The 24,132-nt window shown below is 44.5% G+C and overlaps 1 protein-coding gene across 14 annotated transcripts; it reads right to left on the bottom strand.

Moving 5' to 3' along the window:
- Positions 1–847: 847 nt before the first annotated feature.
- Positions 848–24,125, bottom strand: LETM2 (leucine zipper and EF-hand containing transmembrane protein 2). 14 transcript variants are annotated; one of them, XM_054498641.2, is made up of 11 exons: positions 23,092–24,125; positions 21,443–21,523; positions 16,536–16,989; positions 15,290–15,433; positions 9,023–9,160; positions 8,379–8,579; positions 6,774–6,893; positions 4,930–5,043; positions 2,391–2,483; positions 1,960–2,061; positions 848–1,176 (listed from the first exon to the last, which is right to left on the bottom strand). In XM_054498641.2, the coding sequence occupies exons 2-11, from the start codon at positions 21,487–21,489 to the stop codon at positions 1,114–1,116; spliced, it is 1,476 nt and encodes a 491-aa protein (XP_054354616.1). In that variant the 5' UTR covers positions 21,490–21,523; positions 23,092–24,125; the 3' UTR covers positions 848–1,113. The 14 variants fall into 14 exon arrangements, with proteins under 14 accessions (XP_054354616.1, XP_054354615.1, XP_054354617.1 ...); XM_054498640.2 differs by lacking the exon at positions 23,092–24,125 and adding an exon at positions 22,904–23,031; XM_054498642.2 differs by lacking the exon at positions 23,092–24,125 and adding an exon at positions 22,904–23,001 and having other exon boundaries at positions 848–1,196.
- Between the last annotated feature and the right edge of the window lie 7 nt (positions 24,126–24,132).

Below are 24,132 nucleotides of genomic sequence, written 5' to 3'. Positions count from 1 at the left end.
AGAAGTTTAGAAAGCATTGTACAATGCATATTCTTGCTGTGAAGTGCTGGTGACATTCCTCATTTAGGTGATGGCAGACAGGACACTTCAGTTTTACTTGTTTTAACTGACTGCTGTCTAACCACATCAAGTAAAGAAATCTAATTTTATCACCTACAGGCTGAAATACCTTTGGCCTTCTAACCACTCCCCAGGGGAAGAAAGCCCTTGGTCAGCTGCATGGCAGTCTATCTATTATTTCAGTATTATTAATACTGAAAACACCAAGCATAAATACCCTAATGTAATACTTGTTGCTGGGTAGCACAGGGATTATATCAGACCTTCACAACCCCTATGACTAATAAATAGTCTTATTTGTGAAAGACAAACTGGCCAGAAACACACACACCCAACACAAATGGTTAAGGCTTAAACCCTTAATTATGCTTCCTAGCAAAATGGTGGCTAATGAAAGCCATATGTGCTAGAAGAGTGGCTGCCTCGCAGATTGCGGCTGCCTCAGATTGCTACAGCCTCTGCAGGCCCAAGAGGGGGATGTCAGAAGCAGCCAAATCTTTCTGATTGCCAGTCTGTTTTTTCAAGAAGCTTCATTATATCCAGAAAGATCTTACTGGGGAGTATATCCATCCCATCTCATAAGGTACTTTGTTTCCCGGGTGCTGATCCTACCGGTGGATCATTCACAAAGTTAATCAGGTGCTCCTAAGATGGTTTTTGGAACTTCCAAATTCTTACTCAGAATTCCAAGCCATAGGAGACAGAGGTATCTAAGGTGCCACGCTGATTCCATTGTGCAAAAAATTTCCTCTCTTAAGAGACGTACACATGAAACTAAAAAACAACATGATGGGGGGTGGGCTTTATACAAAGTTGAGTGGGGTGACAATGGTACAGAGGAAATGGGACTTTGCAATTATATTTTTCTCAGCGGTCTGAACTTGGTCTCACTACCCACATTACCTGGAATGGTTACCAGGCCTCAAAGGACTGCCCCACGGGCTAAACGGCTGATCCGCTGTCTGAAGCCAGACAGTCTTATCTGGGTCCTTTACAGATGCCACTGTTGAGGGCCGGAAGCTGAAGAGAGTGAGCTCCATCCTCAAGTAGTCCTTATGCTCCTTTTGAACTAGCCTTGCTGTTCTGGGCCGTCATTTGTGATTTGGCCTGGAGTGTCTAGGCGTAAAAAACAAGGACTGTAGGCATTAGTCACAGACGTCTAAGTTCTTAAGGAGTGAATGCCATTTTTGTTTTCTTAATCAAAATAGTGACCACAAAGTCAAATCTGAGATTATAATTTACCTTGGTAATAAAAGATAAAGGAGATTTACAAAAAACAAGGTGTGTGTGTGCCTTGGGATGCTTTTCTGGGCTTTCCCCATCTGTGTCTTCATAGATTCTCTGTCCTACCAGCCATGTCTTTGGTCCACAGGAGCCGCTTCCCACTTCAACTCTCCCACAACCTCCCCACTGTTTACTCTCTTCATACCCTGTGCTCTTGCCCCAAATCCCTCCACCAAATTGGGAAAACTGGATGATAGATAAGTAATTTCTTATTTACATGCAGTTCTCTGGAAATTAAAGTTGCTTTCCAGCTAGTATTTCCTAACATCAGAAGCCTGTGTAAAATAACACATGGAAACTATTTCCACCTGGTACATAAGAAAAAAAGGGTCTGCCTATATTGTAACTGACTTCTACACTTAGCATGTTTTAGTCTGACCCACAATTGTGTTGGGTTTTTTTTTTTTTTTTTTTTTTTTTTTTTTTTTGGATAGTTGAAGTAAAAAACATAGTGGTTATAAGATGACTAAAGTTCAGCCTACAATTTCCTGTTTGGACAACAGGAAGAATTGTGCAGTGTTTTGCAACAGGACTAATTCTAGATTCTCACTGCCCTTAAAGATAACTAGAGGGAAAGGGTCTTCTCTTTCTTTTTCATTTATTAAAGATACTTACAGGTTCTTTAGAAGAAGTGATGGGTCCCTTAGGTAATGAAATAGGTGTTGATGGTGTTATGGGTGATGATGTAACTGGTGGCGGCTGTATAAAGTCTTCATCCTTAAACATCAGAACTGAGAGTTGGGTTACTGATTTAAAAGAAAATGTGTATTAATCTACAGTCCACTACCTTGACTACCAGGAACTTGTCACAACTACCTCATATCCTGGCATAGGATTCAAAAGGCAAAATCTGGAACCTAATTACATATAGCCAAATATTAAGCTTCCTCTTAGAAACAGATCAAACAGTACAATAAATATTCCTTATTAAGGAACATTATTGTATTGAATTTCACTTTCATTAAGGGGAGTAAAACAGGAGAAACTGACCCATTGCTGTTTTCATTTTTTAATCTAACTAACCAAATGGAAAGTAACTGTCTAACCTTGGTTCCCTTCAGTTGAGGTGCAAGATCCACCATGTTCTCTTTAGATTCAGTGAAAGTAGGTAATTCCGCAAGAATATCAGTCTTTGGAGCCTGGGGAGATAAACATTTTATATATCATAAGCTTTCTGCTCTTCCTAAACCCAGAAACTTTTACAGTTGTCAGTGCCTTTTTTAGCACTATTTGCTTTCCACTAAATCCCTAACTTCCTCCTCTAGCTACACCCTCTATGAGTAACATATGAAATATGCCCCTGACGTAGCAACTTAGTATTATTTCTCTTTGAGTTTTGAGTACTTTATATACAAAAGTTGCACTCTGATAGATTCTAGCATTTAAAATAATCATTAGCAATCCACTGATGGTACTGGTCCTGCTGTCCGCCTCAAAAAAAAAGCCATTTCTCAATTATTATTTTTTCTTTTTTTCTTTTTCTTTTTGGAGATGGAGTCTCACTCTGTCACCAAGGCTGGAGTGCAGTGGCTTGATCTCGGCTCACTGCAACCTCCACCTCATGGGTTCAAGCAATTCTCCCTGCCTCAGCCTCCTGAGTAGCTGGGATTACAGGCGTCTACTACCATGCCCGGCTACTAATTTTTGTATTTTTAGTAGAGACAGTGTTTCGCCATGTTGGCCAAGCTGGTCTTGAACTCCTGACCTCAGGTGATCCACCCGCCTCAGCCTCCCAAAGTGCTGGATTACAGGCATGAGCCACTGCATCTGGCCTCAGTTATTTTCTAATAGCATTGATGTAACTTGGTCTATGTTGCATATTTGTCATTTTTAGTATCTAATAATAAATGATAAAATTGCCTGATTTGCTAAAATGGTAAGCTCCTATAACGCAAGGAAGATGGGGAGAGGAGTGGTATTAAAATAGATAACGATAAGAATGGGGTTGGTGATAGAATAGCTAGCTCACCTATCTTTAGGAATTAGATTTGAAAAACAAATATATCACTGTGCCTTGGAAGTAATTTGTGTACTTTGGAGGGATAAGGCTACATACATCCAAAATTACAGTATATTTGATGTCTCTATTCTTCACAGAACCTAGCATGCTACTTGTTCTCATTTTGTATATATACATGGAGAATAGAAGTTTAAAAACATGGGTGGGAAAAAGCCAATAAATTGTTTAGGAGCTTATCATTTTGTCCTTAATTCCGTTCTCACCCACTCCAGAAAGCAACATCTGGATAAAGAGCTTATGGCCCTCTAGAATAATTCTGAGAACCCAAATTTAGCTGATAGTGACAGTGAGCTCCTCCAAGATTTCCTTGCCCCTGACAGCAATCTAAGAATGACAATTAACTTTGGTCTGTCTCACATGAGTGGATCCAAGAGTTGGATAGAATAAGAACCCACTAGCGTGCCTTTTAGAACATGGTCTATACTCTGAAACTGCTCCTAGTCTCCCTAGAGTTTTTCCTGGACAAATCCCAAAACCAGATTACTCTAGAAATATGAAAAGGGAAAGCAAGATGGTGTTTCCTGAAGTTGGGTTTTCATATTGGACTTCAAATAATTTTCCTTGGCTTGTCCAAGGAGTCAACAGCATAATTAAGATGTAAAACGACTAGCCCTCACTTAGTACTTGGACTAATCCCCTAAGCCACAGTGTAGCATATTCTACAAGAATCTTTCTTACTCATGCCAGGTTCTGAGTCAGACAGGAAGCCACCAGCTAGAGAAGCGGGAGGCTCTTTCTGATGGGCCCAGAGCAAGATGCTGTAGTGACTGGGCCAATCCTATGCTCTTCCCTACAACACCAGGAAGAAAAATGACTAAGGAAATGAGTTGAAGGACATTCTAGATTAGCCATTCAATGCTTAAAAACTAATAGGAATCTGGACAAATGAAATAGAACAGGAACCATTCAGTCTAAAAGGAGAAAGTAGCAGAAACACCCACACCCACACACACCAGTCTGCTAATGAAGATAGTTAAGGAAAAGGAATAAACTGCTCCTATTAGTAAAATTCTCAGTCAAGCTGGGCTCAAAGGCAGTAGCAGCCTTAAGGCTGGAGGTAGTCTGAGTGGCTTCAGTTTTCTGTTCTGTTTTGTTTGAGACGGAGTCTAGTTCTGTTGCCCAGGCTGGAGTGCAATGGCATGATCTCGTCTCACTGCACCTCCGTCTCCCAGGTTCAAGCAATTCTGCCTCAGCCTCCCAAGTAGCTGGGGTTACAGGCGCCCGCCACCACGCCCAGCTAATTTTTATATGTTTAGTAGAGACAGGATTTCACCATGTTGGTCAGGCTGGTTTCAAACTCCTGACCTCAGGTGATCCACCTACCTCAGCCTTCCAAAGTGCTGGGATTACCAGCGTGAGCCACTGTGCCTGGCCTTCCTTTGTTTTGTTTGTTTGTGGTTGGTTGGTTGGTTTTTTTAGGAATTTTTAAAACACATAAAGCCAGTTGGGCCAAATTCTAAAAAGCCAAAAGAAATGCCTGCTCTAACTGCAAGAGTACACCAAGTGTTTGTGGAGAGGCCTCAGTTGGATGGACGTCGAGGGTCCCCATTAACCCAGGTACTCACCTCCCCACTGAGTGGTATCTCAATCGGCTTGGGCTTCACATCTATCAGGTAGAAGGTGCGGGACAGGAGCAAAAGGGAAGGAGGGACGTTCTCCTTCAGGTGGAGGTCCTGCCACTGGAGAACGGGAGGGCAACAATACGTAAGAATCAGAACGCCAGAACCAGAGTGATCTGCGGTCATCTACCCTCCCTTGCTGACAGCTTCCCACCGCCCCCGCCGCTTCCGCCAAGCCGCTCATGTGATGAGTCAGGGCAGAACACGCACAGGAGCCCAGCCCTGGCTTCTGCACTGAGGGGGCACCCTGCAGCCTCCCTCACTATGGTGGAATCACTGTCAGAGAGGGAGAATTCAATTAAACTTTCAACCCAACTGTGGATCAAAGTAGTCAAGTATCTTCTCTTGGACAAAGTGTAGATAATGTGAAAGAATAAATCACAGCCTGGGCAACACAGGACGACTCTGTCTCTATAAAAAAATTTTCTAATTATCTGGTGGTACATGCCTGTGGTCCCAGCTAGGAAGGCTGAGGTGGGAGGATCGCTTGAGCCCAGGAGTTTGAGGCTGCAGTGGCCTGTGTTAGTGCCACTGCACTCCAGCCTGGGTGACAGAGTGAGACCTTGTCTTCTTAAGATCAGTAATATATGCACAAAAGATAAAATTCAAAAGGTACCATAAAAAGTATCCACAAAGCTTGTGCAGTGACAGTGTCATAGCCAACATTCAAGAAATACATGATTTTAAGGATCTTTCTCTACAATGTGCTGTCTTCCAACCAGAGCTGGTCCCACACATGAGAGGAAAAAGTAATCTAACATGGTTTCCAAGCCACATCATGGCTGGTATCCTAAGATCATCTGTGCATTCTTCATGGCATTTTTTACAATGATGAGAATGAAATGTAATAGGAGTTACTCCTTTGTTTTAAAGCATTGATGCTCTTACTTAAAGTACAAATATGCTATCTGAGGAAAAATATTAAACATGGGTTACCACAGTGTGTGTTGGTTTGGGGCACTAATTGAAAAGCAGCCCCAGGTGGGCCACCAGGCGAAGTGGGGACCTCCAGACAGATTCACACAGATGACAGGCCTTGAACTGAAATTTTTGCCAGGACCCTTTACACTACGTGGTCAAATTCTAAGGTGGCCCCAAGACACCTTGTCCCTGCAATACCCACACCCTCTCCTAGTTATTCAACAGTATTCTGGCTGCTGTGTGAAGGGATTCTACAGGTGTAACTGAGGTCCCAAGTCGGTTGACCTTAAGATAGGGAGATTCTTTGGATGGGCCTCACCAATCATGAGACCTTAAATCTGGGGCTAGAGGTCAAACATGGGGAAAATTGGAGATTTCAAGCATGAGGAAGCTCTGGCATATGAGAAGTTCTCTGTTGCAGATGAAGGAGGCCAAGAGGCAAGGAATACAGGTGGCCACTAGATGCTGAGAGTAGCCCGGGGCTCACAGCCAGCCAGGAAACAAAGACCTCAGTCCGACAGCTGCAAGGAACTAAGTTCAGCCAACAAACAATGAACTTGGAAGCAGGTCGTTTCCCACAGCCTCCAAAGGAACACAGCCTGCACTTCTGACCTACCAACTGTGAGCTAATATACCAGTGTTGTTTTAAGCCACTAAGTTCATGGTCGTTTCTTAGCAGCAATAGAAAACTGATAGAGATCCCAATCAAAGTGAAAAATCAACCTAGTCCTTCAGCATCCCACTGCTCAATGAAATAAGGCAAATTAGGTAAGACGGTTCACTTGCAAAGGAGAAATCACATAAGGAGGTCTGCATATTGTAGGAGAGAGTTCTAGGGAAGAGGACCCCGGAGGGGCACTGCTACTTGCCTCGGTGAGCTGTTGTTGCAGTTGTTCCTCCGTGAGACCCAGTGACCTCATCCCTCGGGCCCTACAGGCAGCCTGCAGTTCTGATACACTCAATGCTCTCACCCCTTCCTTGGCAATTATCTGAAAGAAATGTAAGGGATGGAGTTGGAGCTTTTGATTCCAATTTTACATAATCCCTAAATTCCAGCAAATCAGTGGAAACAGAATCGAAGGCTTGGACACTTTGTCCCCTGCACTGGCTGCTACTGCAAAGGCGACGTAGGGAGGTGGCAGTTGAAATAACGGGAATCCTGCCAACAGGTATTAGCAATTAGCAATATCAGGGATATTTACACAACTCCTCCCCAACATTCTGTCATCAGAGTAATTATTTCCCCTCTTGATCTGCATTTTGTCTGGTTGTGACATATCTACTTTTCCATGGCAGCTTTATGGTTCATTAGAAAAAAGTAGTTCACTTGAAAAGCTCACAATGTACCATTTGTTGCATGTCCCTGTAGTGTTCTCCCCTGCTGTCCCCCCAGCACCCCCAGAAATGGCTCTAACACACTGGTCCACAAATCTCCCTCAGTAAATAACAGAGTTTCTGCTTGGCGTAACCCAAAACTATGGTATTTCTGGGACCAGTGTTGTTTATTCCAAAGCTCTAAGAGCAACAACTGAAATCTAAATAGGGCCAAAAGGATCATGCTTTCTCAGTTCTGGGAAACCTGCTCCCCCAGGCAGAATGCTTATAAAGCAGCTGATTGAGTCAAGAAACATTCCTTCCATTTTTTAAAAAAGCCTAATTAGTAGTTATAGTCCAAGGGTGCCTTTCTTCTACAAGGTGTTGAGGCTCTGCTTTTCCTCCCAGCATTATGCTTTGCATACCAAGCCAACTACCCCTTCTTGGCAGGCCAGTGCGCCCGGCAGAATATTGACTTTGGCACCAGCTTCCCGGTATGAGAGCAGAAGTGTGGGAGCAGAGCTTTGTCAGGACTCTACTGAGCTGCTGTTTCCTTCCCAGCAGGTCCTAACTGCTTTAGATGAGTCCCAGCTAAGACATCCAAATTACTAACTGCTTATGATGGCCTTCTCAAGAAATGGGTAAGGGGATGACAACTCCTCAAATGAGTAATCAAGGTTCAGGTTGTCATGGTAATGGTTGTTTAAACCACTCATTTTGTTTAAACCACTCGTTTTGTCAGAACCCAACATGACCAGACCGAACAGAAAACACTGCACTTCTACCCAGGCATGGTGGCTCACACCTGTCATCCCAACACTTTGGGAGGCTGAGGCGGGCGGATCACTTGAGGTCAGGAGTTTGAGACCAACCTGGCCAACATGGTGAAGCCCCGTCTCTACTAAAAATACAAAAATTAGCCAGGTGTGGTGATGCGTGCCTGTAATCCCAGCTACCTGGGAGGCTGAGGTGTGAAAATCACTTGAACCCGGGAGGTGGAGGTTGCAATGAGCCAAGATTGCGCCACTGCAGCCTGGGTGACAGAGCAAGACTTCGTCTCAAAAACAAAAACAAAAAATACTGCACACTTCATCCCACAGGCACCCTAAGGTATGTCCTAAAACCTTGCTAATTCCCTAGAGCTATGGTTAAGCTCTTACTTCATCATCTGCTTTTATAGACTTCAGTTTCATCAGGAGCTGAAAGCGGAGCAGGTTGTTGGTTCCAAACGTCTGCAATTCCAGCAGTTTGCAAAGGGCAACCAGCTGAGGGCGATCTAAGTGTTCCAGGGCCAGCTGGTCCTCAAATAGTTTGGAGAAGCGAACTATCTCCTTTGTGCTGGGCTTATGGCCTGTCTGGACCTATGCAGTGGGACAAAGAGGCCAATTAAAATGTGTTTTCTACTTAATTTAACTTTCCCAATAGGCTATTTGAAAGAGACATCAAAGCATTAATGGGACTCTGTCTAACATCTGGAAATGGGCCTCGTGGTATAAAGAAAAGATATCCATCTGAAGTCAAACTACATCAGCTGAAAAATCAGGAGTTCAGAAGTTTGACTCTAAATCTACTGTTCTTTCCAACAAGTTATCAATGTCTTCAACACGTTGATTACTTTAAGACAGGCTTTTCTGCAAACTACTATCAATGTTTATAATATTAAATGTTTACAATATTATAAGTTCATAATTTAGATATTTGCAATTCCAAAGATGGTGAACAATTTGGGAAATCCATGATGACATGCGTTTTTCATAGAACGCCCAGCCCCGAAGTTGTTTGGCATTACATAAAAGATGGACACCTGCTTCACGTAGGATGAGAGCTGTGTAGAGGCATCGCCCATCTTGGCTCTGTTCCTCCTTGCCATTTCTGTCATGGTTTCTTGAAGAAATTTTGCTAGTTCCAACTTTACAGCCATTTTCTTTTTCTGTTTTTCTTCCTTAATGGTAGAAGAATAAAAGTTACTCAATCCTTCATGATTGCAAATTGGTAGATAAAGATGGGAGAAAAATAACTGTCTCCTTGTTATTGCTCATCCCTACATCATGTAATAACATGATTCTCAGGCATAGCTGAATGGGTTTGTGAGACCAGAGCAAGTAAAAAGAAGCCTCTATTTGGAACTTGTCTCCTTACTTTTTGTTTCTCACTAATACAATAATCATAAGCATTTGATAAATCCAAAATGTTCCCCCAATGGGAGGCTTTATCATTATTTAGCACGAGACACTATCTCTCTCTCTCTCTCTTTTTGAGATCAAGTCCCACTCTGTTGCCCAGGCTGGGGTGCAGTGGCACGATCTTGGCTCACCACAACCTCCACCTCCCAGACTCAAGTGATTCTCCTGCCTCAGCCTCGTGAATAGCTGGGATTACAGGTGCGTGCCACCACACCTTTTTTTTTTTTTTTTTTTTTTTTTTTTTTTTTTTTTTTGAGATGGAGTTTCGCTCTGTCACCCAGGCTGGAGTGCAGAGGTACCATCTTGACTCACTGCAACCTCTGTCTCCCGGGTTCAAGCGATTCTCCTGCCTCAGCCTCTCGAATAGCTGGGATTACAGGCACACACCACCACACCCAGCTGATTTTTGTATTTTTAGTAGAGTAGGGGTTTTCACCATGTTGGCCAGGTTGGTGTTGAACTCCTGACCTCAAGTGATCTGCCCATCTCGGCATCCCAAAATGCTGGGATTACAGGCTTGAGCCACAGTGCCCAGACAAGAATGAGATACGATCTCAACTGGGTGCAAACTATCCAGTCTGCCAGTTGAGCTAACTCCTTGTTTGATGGCCCTGGGTTTTTCTTTACGAACAAAGAAAACTAGGAAATGGACTCTACCTAATGTGGCTTACAGTTTGACTAGAAAACAGACATAAGTAATTACAATACAGTGAGTTAAGTGCTCTAACAGACATGAACAAAGCACTACACAGAAGAAAAGTAAATGGACACTGTGTTGGCTGGTGTTTCTTAATCCTTGTTAATCATCAGAAATGTAGTATGGTAGCATTTTCAAAATAACCACAGTCAGGACTCAGGGTGGTAAAGAAGAACAGGAATCTATGTATATTTTTAAGTTGCCTAGGAGATTCTAATGATCAGCCAATCATAAGAATCACTGATTTTTAGATAGATCTTAAAAGATACAGCCAAAAAAAAAAAAAAATCACACAATAGCATGATCAGAACCCACTCAGTGGCCGGATGAGGTGGCTCACACCTGTAATCCCAGCACTTTGGGAGGCTGAGGCAGCTGGATCACCTGAGATCAGGAGTTTGGGACCAGCCTGGCCTGTCATGGTGAAACCCTGTCTCTACTAAAAATACAAAAATTAGCCGGGTGTGGTGGCACATGCCTGTAATTCCAGCTACTCAGGAGGCTGAGGCAGGAGAATTGCTTGAACCTGGGGGGAGGATGCAGTAAGCCAAGATCGCGCTACTGCACTCCAGCCTGGGCAACAGCACGAGACTCTGTCTCAAAAAAAAAAAAAAAGAACCCACTTAGTCATCCATTTCATTCATCCATATCCTTCCATCCATCCATCCATCCATTTATTTATTGCACATCTACCATATTAGGTACATCATTCATCCATATCCTTCCATCCATCCATCCATCCATTTATTTATTGCACATCTACCATATTAGGTACATTTATTGCACATCTACCATATTAGGTACTGGGGATAAAATGAGCAACAACAGGTAAGAATTCCTGCCCTCATGGAACTTTTAGTGTAGTGGGAGAGACAAACTTTAGTGACTAACGATAATCCCATAATTCCTCACATTAATATAGAAGCATAATGGCTAAGTGCTATGAAAGAGAAATACATGGTGCTGTGATCTGATGTAAACAGAAAGCTCCTCTCTCCATGGAACAAAGCAAACAAGAATTTTCTGAGACTGTGGCCATGATGTAGACATATTTGTATGTTTCAGGGAATGAGTGGTGTTCAGGAAAGAGGTAACATTTAGATAAATCACTTCCTCTATTCCCCCCATCTTCCTGAATTCACTAATACTTTCCTTGGAATGTTATGGCATTAATTCTAGATGCTGATTATTTCAAATGTAAGCAAATTAAACCATTGCCAGGTAGTCAAATATTGTAATTTGATTTATCCTGTGGTATCCCGAATTTGTCTTCAAGTCTCTTTTTTTTTTTTTTTTAAGACAAAAATCTCACTCTGTCGCCCAGGCTGGAATGCAGTAGCACGATCTTGGCTCTTGGCAACCTCTGCTTCCCGGGTTTAAGTGATTCTCCTGCCTCAGCCTCTGAAGTAGCTGGGACTACAGGCACGTGCCACCATGCCAGGCTAATTTTTGTATTTTTAGTAGAGATGGGGTTTCACCATGTTGGCCAGGCTCGTACCGAGCTCCTGACCTCAAGTGACCCACCCACCTCGGCCCAAAGTGCTGGGATTACAGGCATGAGCCACCATGCCCAGCCTTCAAGTCTTTATTCTTATTGTCAATTTCATAATGTATTCTCTGTCATCTCTCTCTTGGGCTAGCATTCCAGCTGGTTTCCCTTCTTTGGCTCTACCCTCTGCTGCCCCTCCTGCCAGTAAAATTATTCCTCCAAAACATAGATCTAATCATGTCATCCACTCAGCTACCCTGCTTCAAACGTTCCCTTTCCATTATTCACCATGGTCAAAGGGAAAGCCTAAATTCCTTAAGCGGGTGGATGCCTTCCAACCTGACCCCAACACATCACTTTGTCTGTTCCCTGTCATTGACGCCCTGGAACTGCCTACTTCAACCACAAATAACCAACCAGTGGTCTCTGATTACATCATACTCTCTTATGCCACTGAGCCATGTTAAATGCTATTCCTTTTATCCAGAATACCTTTCCCAGACCATGGTAAAATGCCACTTACTCTTTAAGTCTCAGTTCCAAAGTTACTTTTTCTGTGAGAAATTTCCCAATCTTACTGATTTAAAAGTTGCCCTTAAAATTAGCTGTGCCTGGTGGCAGGCGCCTGTAATCTCAGCTACTCAGAAGGCTGAGGCAGGAGAGTTGCTTGAATCCGGGAGGCGGAGGTTGCAGTGAGCCAAGATTGTGCCACTGCACTCCAGCCCGGGTGATAGTGCGAGACTCCGTCTCAAAAAAAAAAAAAAAAAAAGTTGCACTTTTTGTCTTCTCGTAATGTTTTGTTCACACTTTCTTACCATATGCTGTCTACGCTGTCTAGTAGAGTGGCACAGAAGGGGGAGAAGGAAGGAGCTGCCTCTGTTTTCTCGCCTGCACAGTGACTGCCACACTCAATGAAGGCTCCCTCTTCTCAGGGGCTGCTGAACTGTCTGTTGGGCTGACTAAATCATACCTACTGTTCCACTAGTCACCACGGTAACAGTGGATTTCTGTTTTCTTTATTCTTTTTTTTTTAAAACAGGATCTCACTCTTGCCCAGGCTGGAGTGCAGTGCAGTGGCCTGATCTCAGTTCACTGCAGCCTCAACCTCCTGGGCTCAAGCAATCCTCCCGCCTCAGCCTCCCAAGTAGCTGGGAATTCAGGTGCATGCTACCACACTTGGCTAATTTGTTTAAAATTTTTTTTTTTAGAGACAGGGGTCTCGCTGTATTGCTCAGGCTGGTCTTGAACTCCTGGGCTAAAACAATCCTCCCACCTCGGCCTCCCAAAATGCTGGGATTACAGAGATGAGCCACTGCATCCAGCCTGTTCTCTTTATTCTTTTGACAGTTAAAATCAAGTTAGAATTTAGTGGAGAAGAGAAAATCTTTTCAACAAATGGTCCTGGAAAAGCTAGATATCCACATACAAAAAAGAGAGAAATGAATCTATATACTGACATTACAGTTTTCATAAAAATTAACTCGGCCTGGCGCAGTGGCTCACGTCTGTTATCCCAGCACTTTGGGAGACCGAGGTGGGCAGATCACCTGAGGTCAGGAGTTCGAAACCAGCCTGGCCAACATGGCAAAATCCTGGCTCTACTAAAAATACAAAAATTAGCTGGGTGTAGTGGCACATGCCTGTAATCCCAGCTACTTGGGAGGCTGAAGCAGGAGAATCGCTTGAACCTGGGAAGTGGAGGTTGCAGGGAGCCGAGATCGCACCATTGCACTCCAGCCTGGGCGACAGAGCGAGGCTCCATCTCAAAAAAATAAATAAATAATAAATAAAAAAATAAAATGGATTGCAGACATAAATCTAAGACACAAAACTATAAAACTTCTAGAATAAAATAGGATAAAAATGTAGGTGACCTTCAGTTTGGCAATAAGTTTTTAGCTACAACACTAAAAGAATGATTCATGAAAGAAAAAACTGATAAGCTGGATGTCATTAATGTTGAAAGCATTTGCTCTGTGAAAGACATGGTTAAGGAATGAAAAGATAAGCCACAGAGTAGAAGAAAACATTTGCAAAGTATATATCTGATAAAGGACTTTTACCCAAAATATACAAAGAACTCAAAATAATAATCAGAAAACAAAAAAAAAACCAATTAAAAAGTCAACCAAAGGGCTGGATGCAGTGGCTCATGCCTGTAATCCCGACACTTCAGGAGGCTGAGGTGTGTGGATCACTGGAGGTCAGGAGATCAAGACCAGCCTGGCCAATATGGTGAAACCCTGTCTCTACTAAAAATACAAAAATTAGCCAGGTGCAGTGGTGGACACCTCTATTTCCAGCTACTTGGGAGGGTGAGGCAGGAGAATCACTTGAACCCGGGAAGCAGAGGTTGCAGTGAGCTGAAATTGCACCACTGCACTCCAGCCTGGGTGACAGAGCCAGACTCCTTCTCAAAAAAAAAAAGTTGACCAAAGATTTAAACAGACACCTCCCCAGAGAAGATACACAAATGGTAAATAAGTACAGGAAAGATACTCGACATCAGGAGACTGCAAATTAAAACAGTGAGATACCACTACACACCTGTTTCGTGGCTAATGTCTAGAGCACTGACAACATCAAATGCTGGTACTCTCATTTGTTGCTGGTGAGAATATAGAACAATACAGCCACTTCAGAAGACAGTTTAGCAATTTCTTAAAAGCTAAACATAGTCTTACCATATAATCCACCAATTACTCTCCTAGGCATTTACCCCAATGAGTTGAAAGCTTACATCCACACAAAAACCTGTACATAAGTGTTTATAGCAGTTTTATTCATAATTGCCAAAAACTGGAAGCAATCGAGGTGTCCTTTCATAGGAGAATGGATAAACAAGCTGTGGTACAGCCATACAATGGACTATCACTCAGTGATAAAAAGAATTGAGCCATGAAAAGAACTTGAAATGCATATTGCTAGGTGAAAGAAGCCAATCTAAAATGGCTACACACTGTATGATCCCAACTATATGATATTCTGGAAAAGGCAAAACTACAGACATTAAAAAGATCAGTGGCTGCCATGGGTTGGGGGAGGAAAGGAGAGGGACAAATAGGTGGAGCACGGGGAATTTTTTTTTTTTTTTTTTTTGAGACAGGGTCTCCCTCTGTCACCCAGTGCCTCTGGAGTGCAGTGGCACTATCATAGGTCATTGCAGCCTTGACCTCCTGGGCTCAAGCGATCCTCTTGCTTCAGCCTCCCTAGGAGCTGGGACCACAGGCATGAGCTACCATGCCCAACTAATTTTTTCATTTTTTGTAGAAATGGGGTCTCACTATGATGCCCAGGCTGGTCTCAAACTCCTGGGCTCAGGCGAGCCACCTGCCTCAACCTCCCAAAGTGCTGGAACTACAGACATAAGCCACTGTGCCTGGCCCACAGGGGGTTTTTAGAGCAGTGTAACTATTCTGTATGATACTGTGATGGTGGATACATGAAGTTATGCATTTGCAAAGCCCACAGAAATGCTTCAACATAAAGAGTTGACCCTAAAGTATGAGCTTTAATAATAACATGTCAATATTGGTTTTTTTAATCATTACAAATATAGCACACTAATGCAAGATATTAATTACAGGAGAAATTGGGATGGGGTGGGGTGGAGAGAAGTAGTACTTTCTGCCCAAGTTTTCTGTAAACCTAAAAACTCCTCTAATAAAGTTTATTACATTTTATTAAGTTAAAAAATCATACCTTTTTGGATTCACTTTCAAAAGTTGATGGCAACATCTCTGGGAAGAGTTTCAGAAACACTGGTAATAAGAATTCCATGAAGGGTACAATTATGAACACCATAAATGGAACCAGGCGGAAGAAATCAACACAAGTTCTCAACAGCTATAGAATTAAATGCATATGCAATATTCATTATTTTAGGGCATGCCAAAAACAAAAATGAAAAACAATACCAAAAAAACCCTGTCTTGTTTCATTTTCTTTCTTTCAAGAGATAGTGTCTCACTATGTTGCCCAGTCTGGCCTCAAACTCCTGGGCTCACGCAATCCTTCCACCTCAGCCTCCCAAGGAGCTGGGATTACAGGCATATGTGCCATGCTCAGCTTGGCTCTTAAAGTGTTAAAAACCCAAGACAGGTTTTCTGCAGCTGTTTATAAAATGAAAAGGCAAGGTTTTCCTGTTTACCATAGCTCTGAAGTAATTTTTAGGGGCTATCTTGAAGGAAATCTATGACAATAAAAATATTATTGGCATCTCCTAGACTTCATCTATGTTAGAGGGTTCATACTTTAATAGCATCGTATTACTTAAAATTGTTTTTTGTTTGTTTGTTTTTTTGAGACGGCATCTCACTCCAGGCTGGAGTACAGTGGCACGATCTCAGCTCGCTGCAACCTCCGCCTCCCAAGTTCAAGCCATTCTCCTGCCTCAGCCTCCTGGGTAGCTGGGACTACAGGCACGTGCCACCATGCCCGGCTAATTTTTGTATTTTTTTTTAGTAGTCAAGGATTTCATCATGTTGGCCAGTCTGGTCTCGAACTCCTGACCTCAAGTGATCCACCTGCTTCAGCCTCCCAAAGTGCTGGGATTACAGGCGTGAACCATCGTGCCCAGCCAAAATTGGGTTTTAAAAATGCATATGCTTAATATATTAACAATAGTTGAAACATGAAGCCTCTCAACTTCTTGGAAAGATTAAAAAACACAATTATAACTATTCTACAAACATGTACATGTACCCCTGAACCTGAAATAAAAGTTTTTTTTAAAAACCATTATACAGGAAAATATATAACAAATTTCAGAATACTGACTAAAGTTGTACAGTAAGTCAGCTGCAGACAAGAAACTGGTTCTCACCAGCAGTTATTATTCCTACTCTGGGATTTTTAAGATGAAGTTTACGTTGAATTTAAATAGTTGAGTTCCCAAATAGTTCATTTTAATTTCACATTTTTTTTCTCAAATATGATTCTTGCCTACCCTTCGTCTCTCTCGTCTGGTCAGGACCTGTCCATGCAACAGCCTCCAAACCATTCTGGCAGCAACTTTGGCGTCAATCCAAAGTAAGTAGAATCCATTGTAATAATATTTTAGTTCATCCATGATTTTCTGTCTATAAGATTGTTTGCCATCTTTTATCTTCGTGCCAGTTTCTTTTGTGGCCTGAGGGCTTGTCACCTGTGGATGTTTTGTGGCTTGCTCCAGCTGAGGTTTGCCAGGAACTTCTTGCAGCCAGCAAGTGGATGTGTGTAGCTTTTGTATTAGACTAGTTCCTGGGTGAAGTACTGTATTGCCTGGCTGACTAGGATCCAAGTACTTCTTGCTCTCATAGTTCTTCATACATGTCTTATTTAAATGGGAATCTGGCAAGTGAAGAAATGCACATGATGGGGAATAAGAAGAGCAGGTAGGATGGACAAAATGGCTAGGGAATCTGGAATAAAAAGCAACATCCTCTAAGTACATACTATTACAAAGTACACACTATCATAAAGCACATATTATTAAAGAAATAGATAGCACAACTGGTCAAAATAAAACAGCTTTTTTTTTTTTTTTTTCACTCCCATTGCCCAGGCTGGAGTGCAGTGGCGCAATCTCGGCCCACTACAACCTGCGCCACCTGGGCTCAAGCGATACTCCTGCCTCAGCCTTCCGAGTAGCTAGGATTACAGGCACAGGCCACCATGCCCAGCTAATTTTTGTATTTTTAGTAGAGTCGGGGTTTCACCACATTGGCCAGGATAATCTCAAACTCCTGACCTCAAGTGACCCGCCTGCCTTGGCCTCCCTGAGTACTGGAATTACAGGCGTGAGCCACCATGCCTGGCCAAGGAATATTGTTTCAAAGAAACATTTCATGGTCACTGTAGGAATTAACCAGTCACATAATACTGCCTTGCCTATGCAGTGTCTTTGAACCCCTCAAATGAGAGGAAGTTACAGCTGAAATACCCTTCACCTAAATTCTTCCAGAACATTAGGGCTGGCCGTGGTGGCTCATGCCTGTAATCCCAGCACTTTGCGAGGCCAAGGCAGGTGGATCACCTGAGGTCAGGAGTTCAAGACCAGCCTGGCCAACATGGTGAAACCCTGTCTCTACTAAAAATACAAAAATTAGCCAGGTATGGTGTCATGCACCTGTAATCCCAGCTACTAGGGAGGCTGAGGCAGGAGAATCGCTTGAACCCAGGAGGTGAAGGTAGCAGTGAGACAAGACTATGCCACTGCACTCCAGCCTGGGCAACAGAACAAGACACCATCTCAAAAAAAAAAAAATTAGAATTGGGCACCCCAATTAAGGGTCTCTACCTTCTGGTATTGCAACAGCCCACAGTTTGCAGTTAAACTACCATATCAGATTGTTTGAAAATAAAAATATGGGCCAGGCACGGTGGCTCACGCCTGTAATGCCAGCACTTTGGGAGGCCGAGGCGGGCAGATCAAGAGATCAAGAGATCGAGACCATCCTGGCCAACATGGTGAAACCCCATCTCTACTGAAAATACAAAAATTAGCTGGGTGTGGTGGTGCGTGCCTGTAGTCCCGGCTACTCGGGAGGCTGAGGCAGGAGAATCACTTGAACCTGGGAGGCAGAGGTTGCAATAAGCCAAGATCGTGCCACTGTACTCCAGCCTGGCAACAAAGTGAGACTCGTCTAAAAAAAAAAAAAAAAATCTAAAATAAAATAAAATAAAAATATGACAGATACCGGCAAAGAAAGTTACTGGCAAAGAGATGGCTTTTTACATTCTTTCAGTTTTTTGTTTTTTGTTGTTTTTTTGGTTTTTTTTTGAGACAGGCGCAGTCTCACTCTGTCACCCAGGCTGGAGTACAGTGGCATGATCACGGCTCACTGCAGCCATGACCTCCCAGGCTCATGTGGAAGAAATCAACACAAGTTCTCAACAGCTATAGAATTAAATACATATGCAATATTCATTATTTTAGAACATGCCAAAAACAAAAGCAAAAATATTTGTCGCCAGGCACGCTGGCTCATGCCTGTAATCCCAGCACTTTGGGAGGCTGAGGAAGGTGGATCACAAGGTCAAGAGATCAAGACCATCCTGGCCAACATGGTTAAACCCCATCTCTACTAAAAATACAAAAATTAGCTGGGCGTGGTGGAGTGCACCTGTAGTCCCAGCTACTCAGGAGGCTGAGGCAGGAGAATTGCTTGAACCCAGGAGGCAGAGGCTGCAGTGAGCCAAGATTGTGCCACTGTACTCCAGCCTGGTGACAGAGTGAGACTGTCTCACAAAAAAAAAACAAAAACAAAAATAAAAAATTTGTCTTTGTTCTTTTTTTTTTTTTGAGACAGAGTCTCACTCTGTTGCCCAGGCTGGAGTGCAGTGGCGCGATCTTGACTCACTGCAACCTCCACCTCCTGGGTTCAAACGATTCTCCTGCCTCAGCCTCCCAAGTATCTGGGAATACAGGTGCCTGCCACCACACCTGGCTAATCTTTATATTTTTAGTAGAGATGGGGTTTCACCATGTTGGCAAGACTGGTCTCGAACTCCTGACCTCAAGTGATCTGCCTGCCTCGGCCTCCCAAAGTGCTGGGATTACAGGTGTGAGCCACCACACCCGGCTCTTTTTTTTTTCTTTCTGTTTAAGACACAGAGTCTTGCTATGTTGCCCAGGCTGGCCTCAAACCCCTGGGCTCAAGCAATCCTCCCACCTCAGCCTCCCAAGGAGCTGAGATTACAGGCACATGCACCATGCATGGCTTGGTTCTTAAGGTGTTAAAAACCCAGGCTGGAGTACAGTGGTGTGATCACAGCCCACTGCAGCCTCGACCTCCCAGGCTCAGCATCCTGAGTAGCTAGGACTACAGGCGCACACCACCACACCCAACTAGTTTTAAAAACTTTTGTAGAGATGAGGTCTTGCTATGTTATCCAGACTGTTCTTTTTTTTTTTTGAGACGGAGTCTCGCTCTGTTGCCCAGACTGGAGTGCAGTGGTGTGATCTCGGCTCACTGCAACCTCTGCCTCCCAGGTTCAAGCGATTCTCCTGCTTTAGCCTCCTGAGTAGCTGGGACTACAGGTGCATGCCACCACGTCCAGCTAATTTTTGTATTTTTAGTAGAGATGGGGTTTCACCACATTGGCCAGGATGGTCTCGATCTCTTGACCTTGTGATCTGCCCGCCTCGGCCTCCCAAAGTGTTGGGATTACAGGTGTGAACCACAGTGCCTGGCCCCAGGCTGTTCTTGAACTCCTGGGCTCAAGCTATCTTCCTGTCTAGGCTTCCAAAAGTGCTGAGATTATAGGTGTGAGCCACTGCAGCCAGCCTCAGACTATTTTTGAAACATGCCAAGATAAAACACTCTTTGAATGGCCAAAAGGGGAAAAGTAAGTGTTCAGTGAATAGTCTTTATTCTCAGTGAATAAATAAATGGTGGCCAGGCACGGTGGCTCACGCCTGTAATTCCAGCAGTTTGGGAGGCTGAGGTATGTGGATTACTTGAGGTCAGGAGTTCAAGATCAGCTTGGCCAACATGGAGAAACCCCGTCTCTACAAAAATACAAAAAAATTAGCTGGGCATGGGGGCACATGCCTGTAATCCCAGCTACTCGGGAGGCTGAGACAGGAGAATCACTTGAACCCAGGAGGCAGAGGTTGCAATGAGCCAAGATTGTGCCATTGCACTCCAGCCTGGGCAATAGAGTGAGATTTCATCTCAAAAATAAATAAATAAATAAATAAATAAATAATGGTAACAGACTCTAATGGGACACGAATATGCCCTAAGATTGGCTGTTCATCAGCCATTTTACTCACTTTACATCTAAGGACCTCACGTGATGTTCATCAATTACAGAGATGTCACTCTAAAACCATTACATCTTCTGGCTGGGCACGGTGGCTTATGCCTGTAATCCCAGCACTTTGGGAAGCCCAGGCTGGCGGATTACCTGAGGTCAGGAGTTCAAGACCAGCCTGGCCAACATGGCGAAACCCCATCTGTACTAAAAATACAAAAATTAGTGGTACATGGCGGCGCGTGCCTGTAATCCCAGCTACTTGTGAGGCTGAGGCAGGAAAATCTCTTGAACCTGGGAGGTGGAGGTTGCAGTGAGCCAAGATATCATGCCACTGCACTCCAGCCTGGGCAACAGAGTGATAATCCGTCCCAAAAAAGAAAACAAAAACAAACAAATAAAAAAAACTACATCTTCTTCTTTTTTTTTTTTTTTTGAGACGGATTTTTACTCTTGTTGCCCAAACTGGAGTACAGTGGCCCAGTCTTGGCTCACTGCAACCTCCGCCTCCCGGGTTCAAGAGATTCGCCTGTCTCAGCCTCCCAAGTGCTGGGATTATAGGTACCCGCCACCACGCCGGCTAATTTTTGCAGTTTTAGTAGAGACGGGGTTTCACCATATTGGTCAGGCTGGTCTTGAACTCCTGACCTCAGGCAATCCGCTCGCCTTCGCCTCCCAAAGTGCTGGGATTACAGGTGTGAGCCACTGCACCCAGCCTCCGAGAAACTTTTAATTGTGTACTAAGCCAATCCTTTCCATCTAGAAGGATGAAGTTCAGGCCAGGCGAGGTGACTCACGCCTGTAATCCCAGCACTTTGGGAGCCCGAGGCAGGCGGATCACCTGAGGTCAGGAGTTCCAGACCAGCCTGGCCAACATGGTGAAACCTCGTCTCTACTAAAAATACAAAGATTAGCCGGAGGTGGTGGCAAACACCTGTAATCCCAGCTACTTGGAGGCTGAGGCAGGAGAGTAGCTTGAACCCGGGAGGCAGAGGTTGCAGTGAGCCGAGATTGCGCCACTGAACTCCAGCCTGTGCGACAGAGTGCGACCCCATCTCAAAAAAAAAAAGAAGAAGAATTAAGTTCATATTGGGGGGTAACTCCAATGCTTACCTTGTTCGAGCAATAGCCAAAACTGAATTATAACTGTAGAAGGCCATATTTATTTTTGTCTCAAGTAGTTAACATAGGGACCTAGGCAAAAGGAGTAAGTAAACAATTTAGTAGTTTAAAAACACAACAATTAAAAGACATCAGGATTTTAGTGTTTTTAACTATTGCAAAGGTAGAACATTTGCATAGTTAAGGTACAAAATCTCCTTCAAGCTCATTTCCAACAATCAGATATTTTCGTAGCTCTGGGCTTGAGAATGGTACTTTGAGATTCCAACAAATGGTAATGATCTCTAAGATGATGATGCTCATGAAGATGGTACAGTCTTCAGAGACATTTTGATTTCTGGTCAATAGTATCTAGTAATGCAACTTCAATGATTGCCAAGTACTTAAAAGTAGAGCAATACATATCTATCTGTAGCCTTAAAATATAGGTAGAAAGTGAATATCCTGAATTTCTTTTCAGTTAGCATTGTTCTATATTTAGGCAAGCTGTCCCAAACCCTGAAGATTGGAAGTACCCACTAATCTAATTTACGTAGCAGTGGATGAAGGTAGACATGCAACCTACTAATCGCTCAAGTGGAGGTAAAACTGTTTCCCTTGTAGTGATTCTCCAGAGCCCAAACTGAGCTTTGAACCTGTAAATGACCTTCACCAAAACCCTTCTCCATCCAGGGGCGCTTTTCTGCTAAGGGCCGCGAGGAACGGCAGAAGAGCTGGCATCTCCCAATGGCAGCTTTGCTCTCTTGTGGTTGGGAAAGGAGTTCCAGGGGCTCTCCTGAATAGAAACCTCAGCCACAGAGCTGACATTTTGAACAGGGGCTCGAAACCTGTGGACGCACACTAACGGTGGGTGGTGTTTCGCGGGCGGGAGACGACACCTGAGGCGGCGGTTAATCCGCTCGGGCCCGGGCGCTCCCGGGCGGCGGACACCACTCGCACTCGCATTGGCGCCGCCCCACGCCCGCTGCTCCCGGGCTCCCTCGGCTTTGCCCATCACCACACGGGAGCAAAACGCTCCCTCGGCTTCCTCGCCCGGCGGCTTCGGCGCGCCTGATGTGTGCACGGCCTGCATGCGGCGGGGTCTGGGGGATATGCTTTGGTTTGCTGGTGCGGAGGTGGGACAGGCACGGGAACTACGACCCTCGTGGATGATCGGGGTTGTTGGAAATGAAGCCGAGGAGAAAGAAGCAGGGCCTGGGACGGAAAGAAGGAAGGAGCGTGCTGTGCGGGGGAGGGGGAGGAGAGGCCGAGCTTCAGAGTTCGCGCTGTGCTGGGGAACTGGCGAGGATGAGGTCGTGGGCGGAGGAGAGCGCGGTGGGAACTGGAAGCTGTCAGAAGCCTGGATCGTGCGCTGATGAGAGGAGCAGGATGCGGACCGAGCGGGCTCCGGAAGAAAAAAGGCAGCGCGGCACACCAGGTCGCGGCCTGAGGGCTGGACCTGCCCACCCCTACCTCCTCGGCCGTGCTCCGCGGAACGGCCGCCTAGGTCCTCCCAGCTCCTTCCCGGGACCCCCAAGCTAGAAGGGCTCGAAGCCAAGTCTCTACGGCTCCTCCTCTTTCCTCGCTCCTGACGTCACTCTGAGTGACGACATCATCAACCAATAAGCTCTCAAGTTCTGGGGAGGGCGGGCGTCCTTCACCTTAGCAGCTCAGGAAGCCGCAAAGTCGCGTTTCCATCGCCGAAGTGACTTCTTTGTGGGACTTGGTTTAAGGCGCGTTGGTGCTGGGGGGCCCGAAGGTGACGTTTTTCTGCCAGTCCACACTCTGCAGGCAGTGGCTAACGCCCGAGGAAACCCGTGATTGAAGATTGGATTAAACAGGCTCTTACCCTACTGACAGCGTAATATGTCTGATAGTCGCCATGGTAACCATCTCGGAGTCACGAATGACATCACTTTGATGTATTCTCCCTCGGCCCCTGCAACTCCGGAACTGCCTGAGAGGCGCTGAGAGGATTTGATGGTGTCGCAGAAAGGGCGGGAATCGGAAGGAGCGCATTCCTCTCCCTTCCTCTCCAGAGGCTGGAATACTGTGAAATCTTCATATGGAAATCTGTAGTCTACTAAAAATATTTGCTTTCTCAATGTTCCCTTAACAAGTGTTGTTTGTGATTAATAGTTTGTGTAGAAATCTCAACATATAAAATGTATGTTATAGTAGCTGTGAAATGACAGACACTGCAGGTTTGAGGGCACTGCAGTTCCTAGGATGGCCAACTGAGCCATCTTGGGAAAATGAAATATCTAGAAATATTCTCCTTCCCCAGTTATCTTTTCCCATCCATTTTATCTGGCTCCAGAAGAAAGATTTTAAAAAAATTTTTGTTTAGGCTGGGCGCGGTGGCTCACGCCTGTGATCCCAGCACTTTGGGAGGCCAAAGCGGGCGGATCACAAGGTCAGGAGATAGAAAACATCTTGGCCAACATGGTGAAACCCTGTCTCTACTAAAAAAAAAATACAAAAATTAGCCGGGCATGGTGGCGTGCGCCTGTAGTTCTGGCTACTCTGGAGGCTGAGGCAGAAGAATCGCTTGAACCCGGGAGGCAGGGGTTGCAGTGAGTCGAGATCGCGCCACTGCACTCCAGCCTGGGCGACAAGAGCGAGATTCCATCTCAAAAAAAATTTTTTTTTTCTTAGTGGCTCTACTCGACCACCATACAGCAAGGAATCGCTTTCTCACG

The sequence above is a fragment of the Pongo pygmaeus genome, chromosome 7, assembly GCF_028885625.2.
Source record: "Pongo pygmaeus isolate AG05252 chromosome 7, NHGRI_mPonPyg2-v2.0_pri, whole genome shotgun sequence".
Lineage (NCBI taxonomy): Eukaryota > Metazoa > Chordata > Mammalia > Primates > Hominidae > Pongo > Pongo pygmaeus.
The sequence above is the reverse complement of the archived record's forward strand: the minus strand, read 5'-3'. Positions and strand labels throughout refer to the sequence as shown.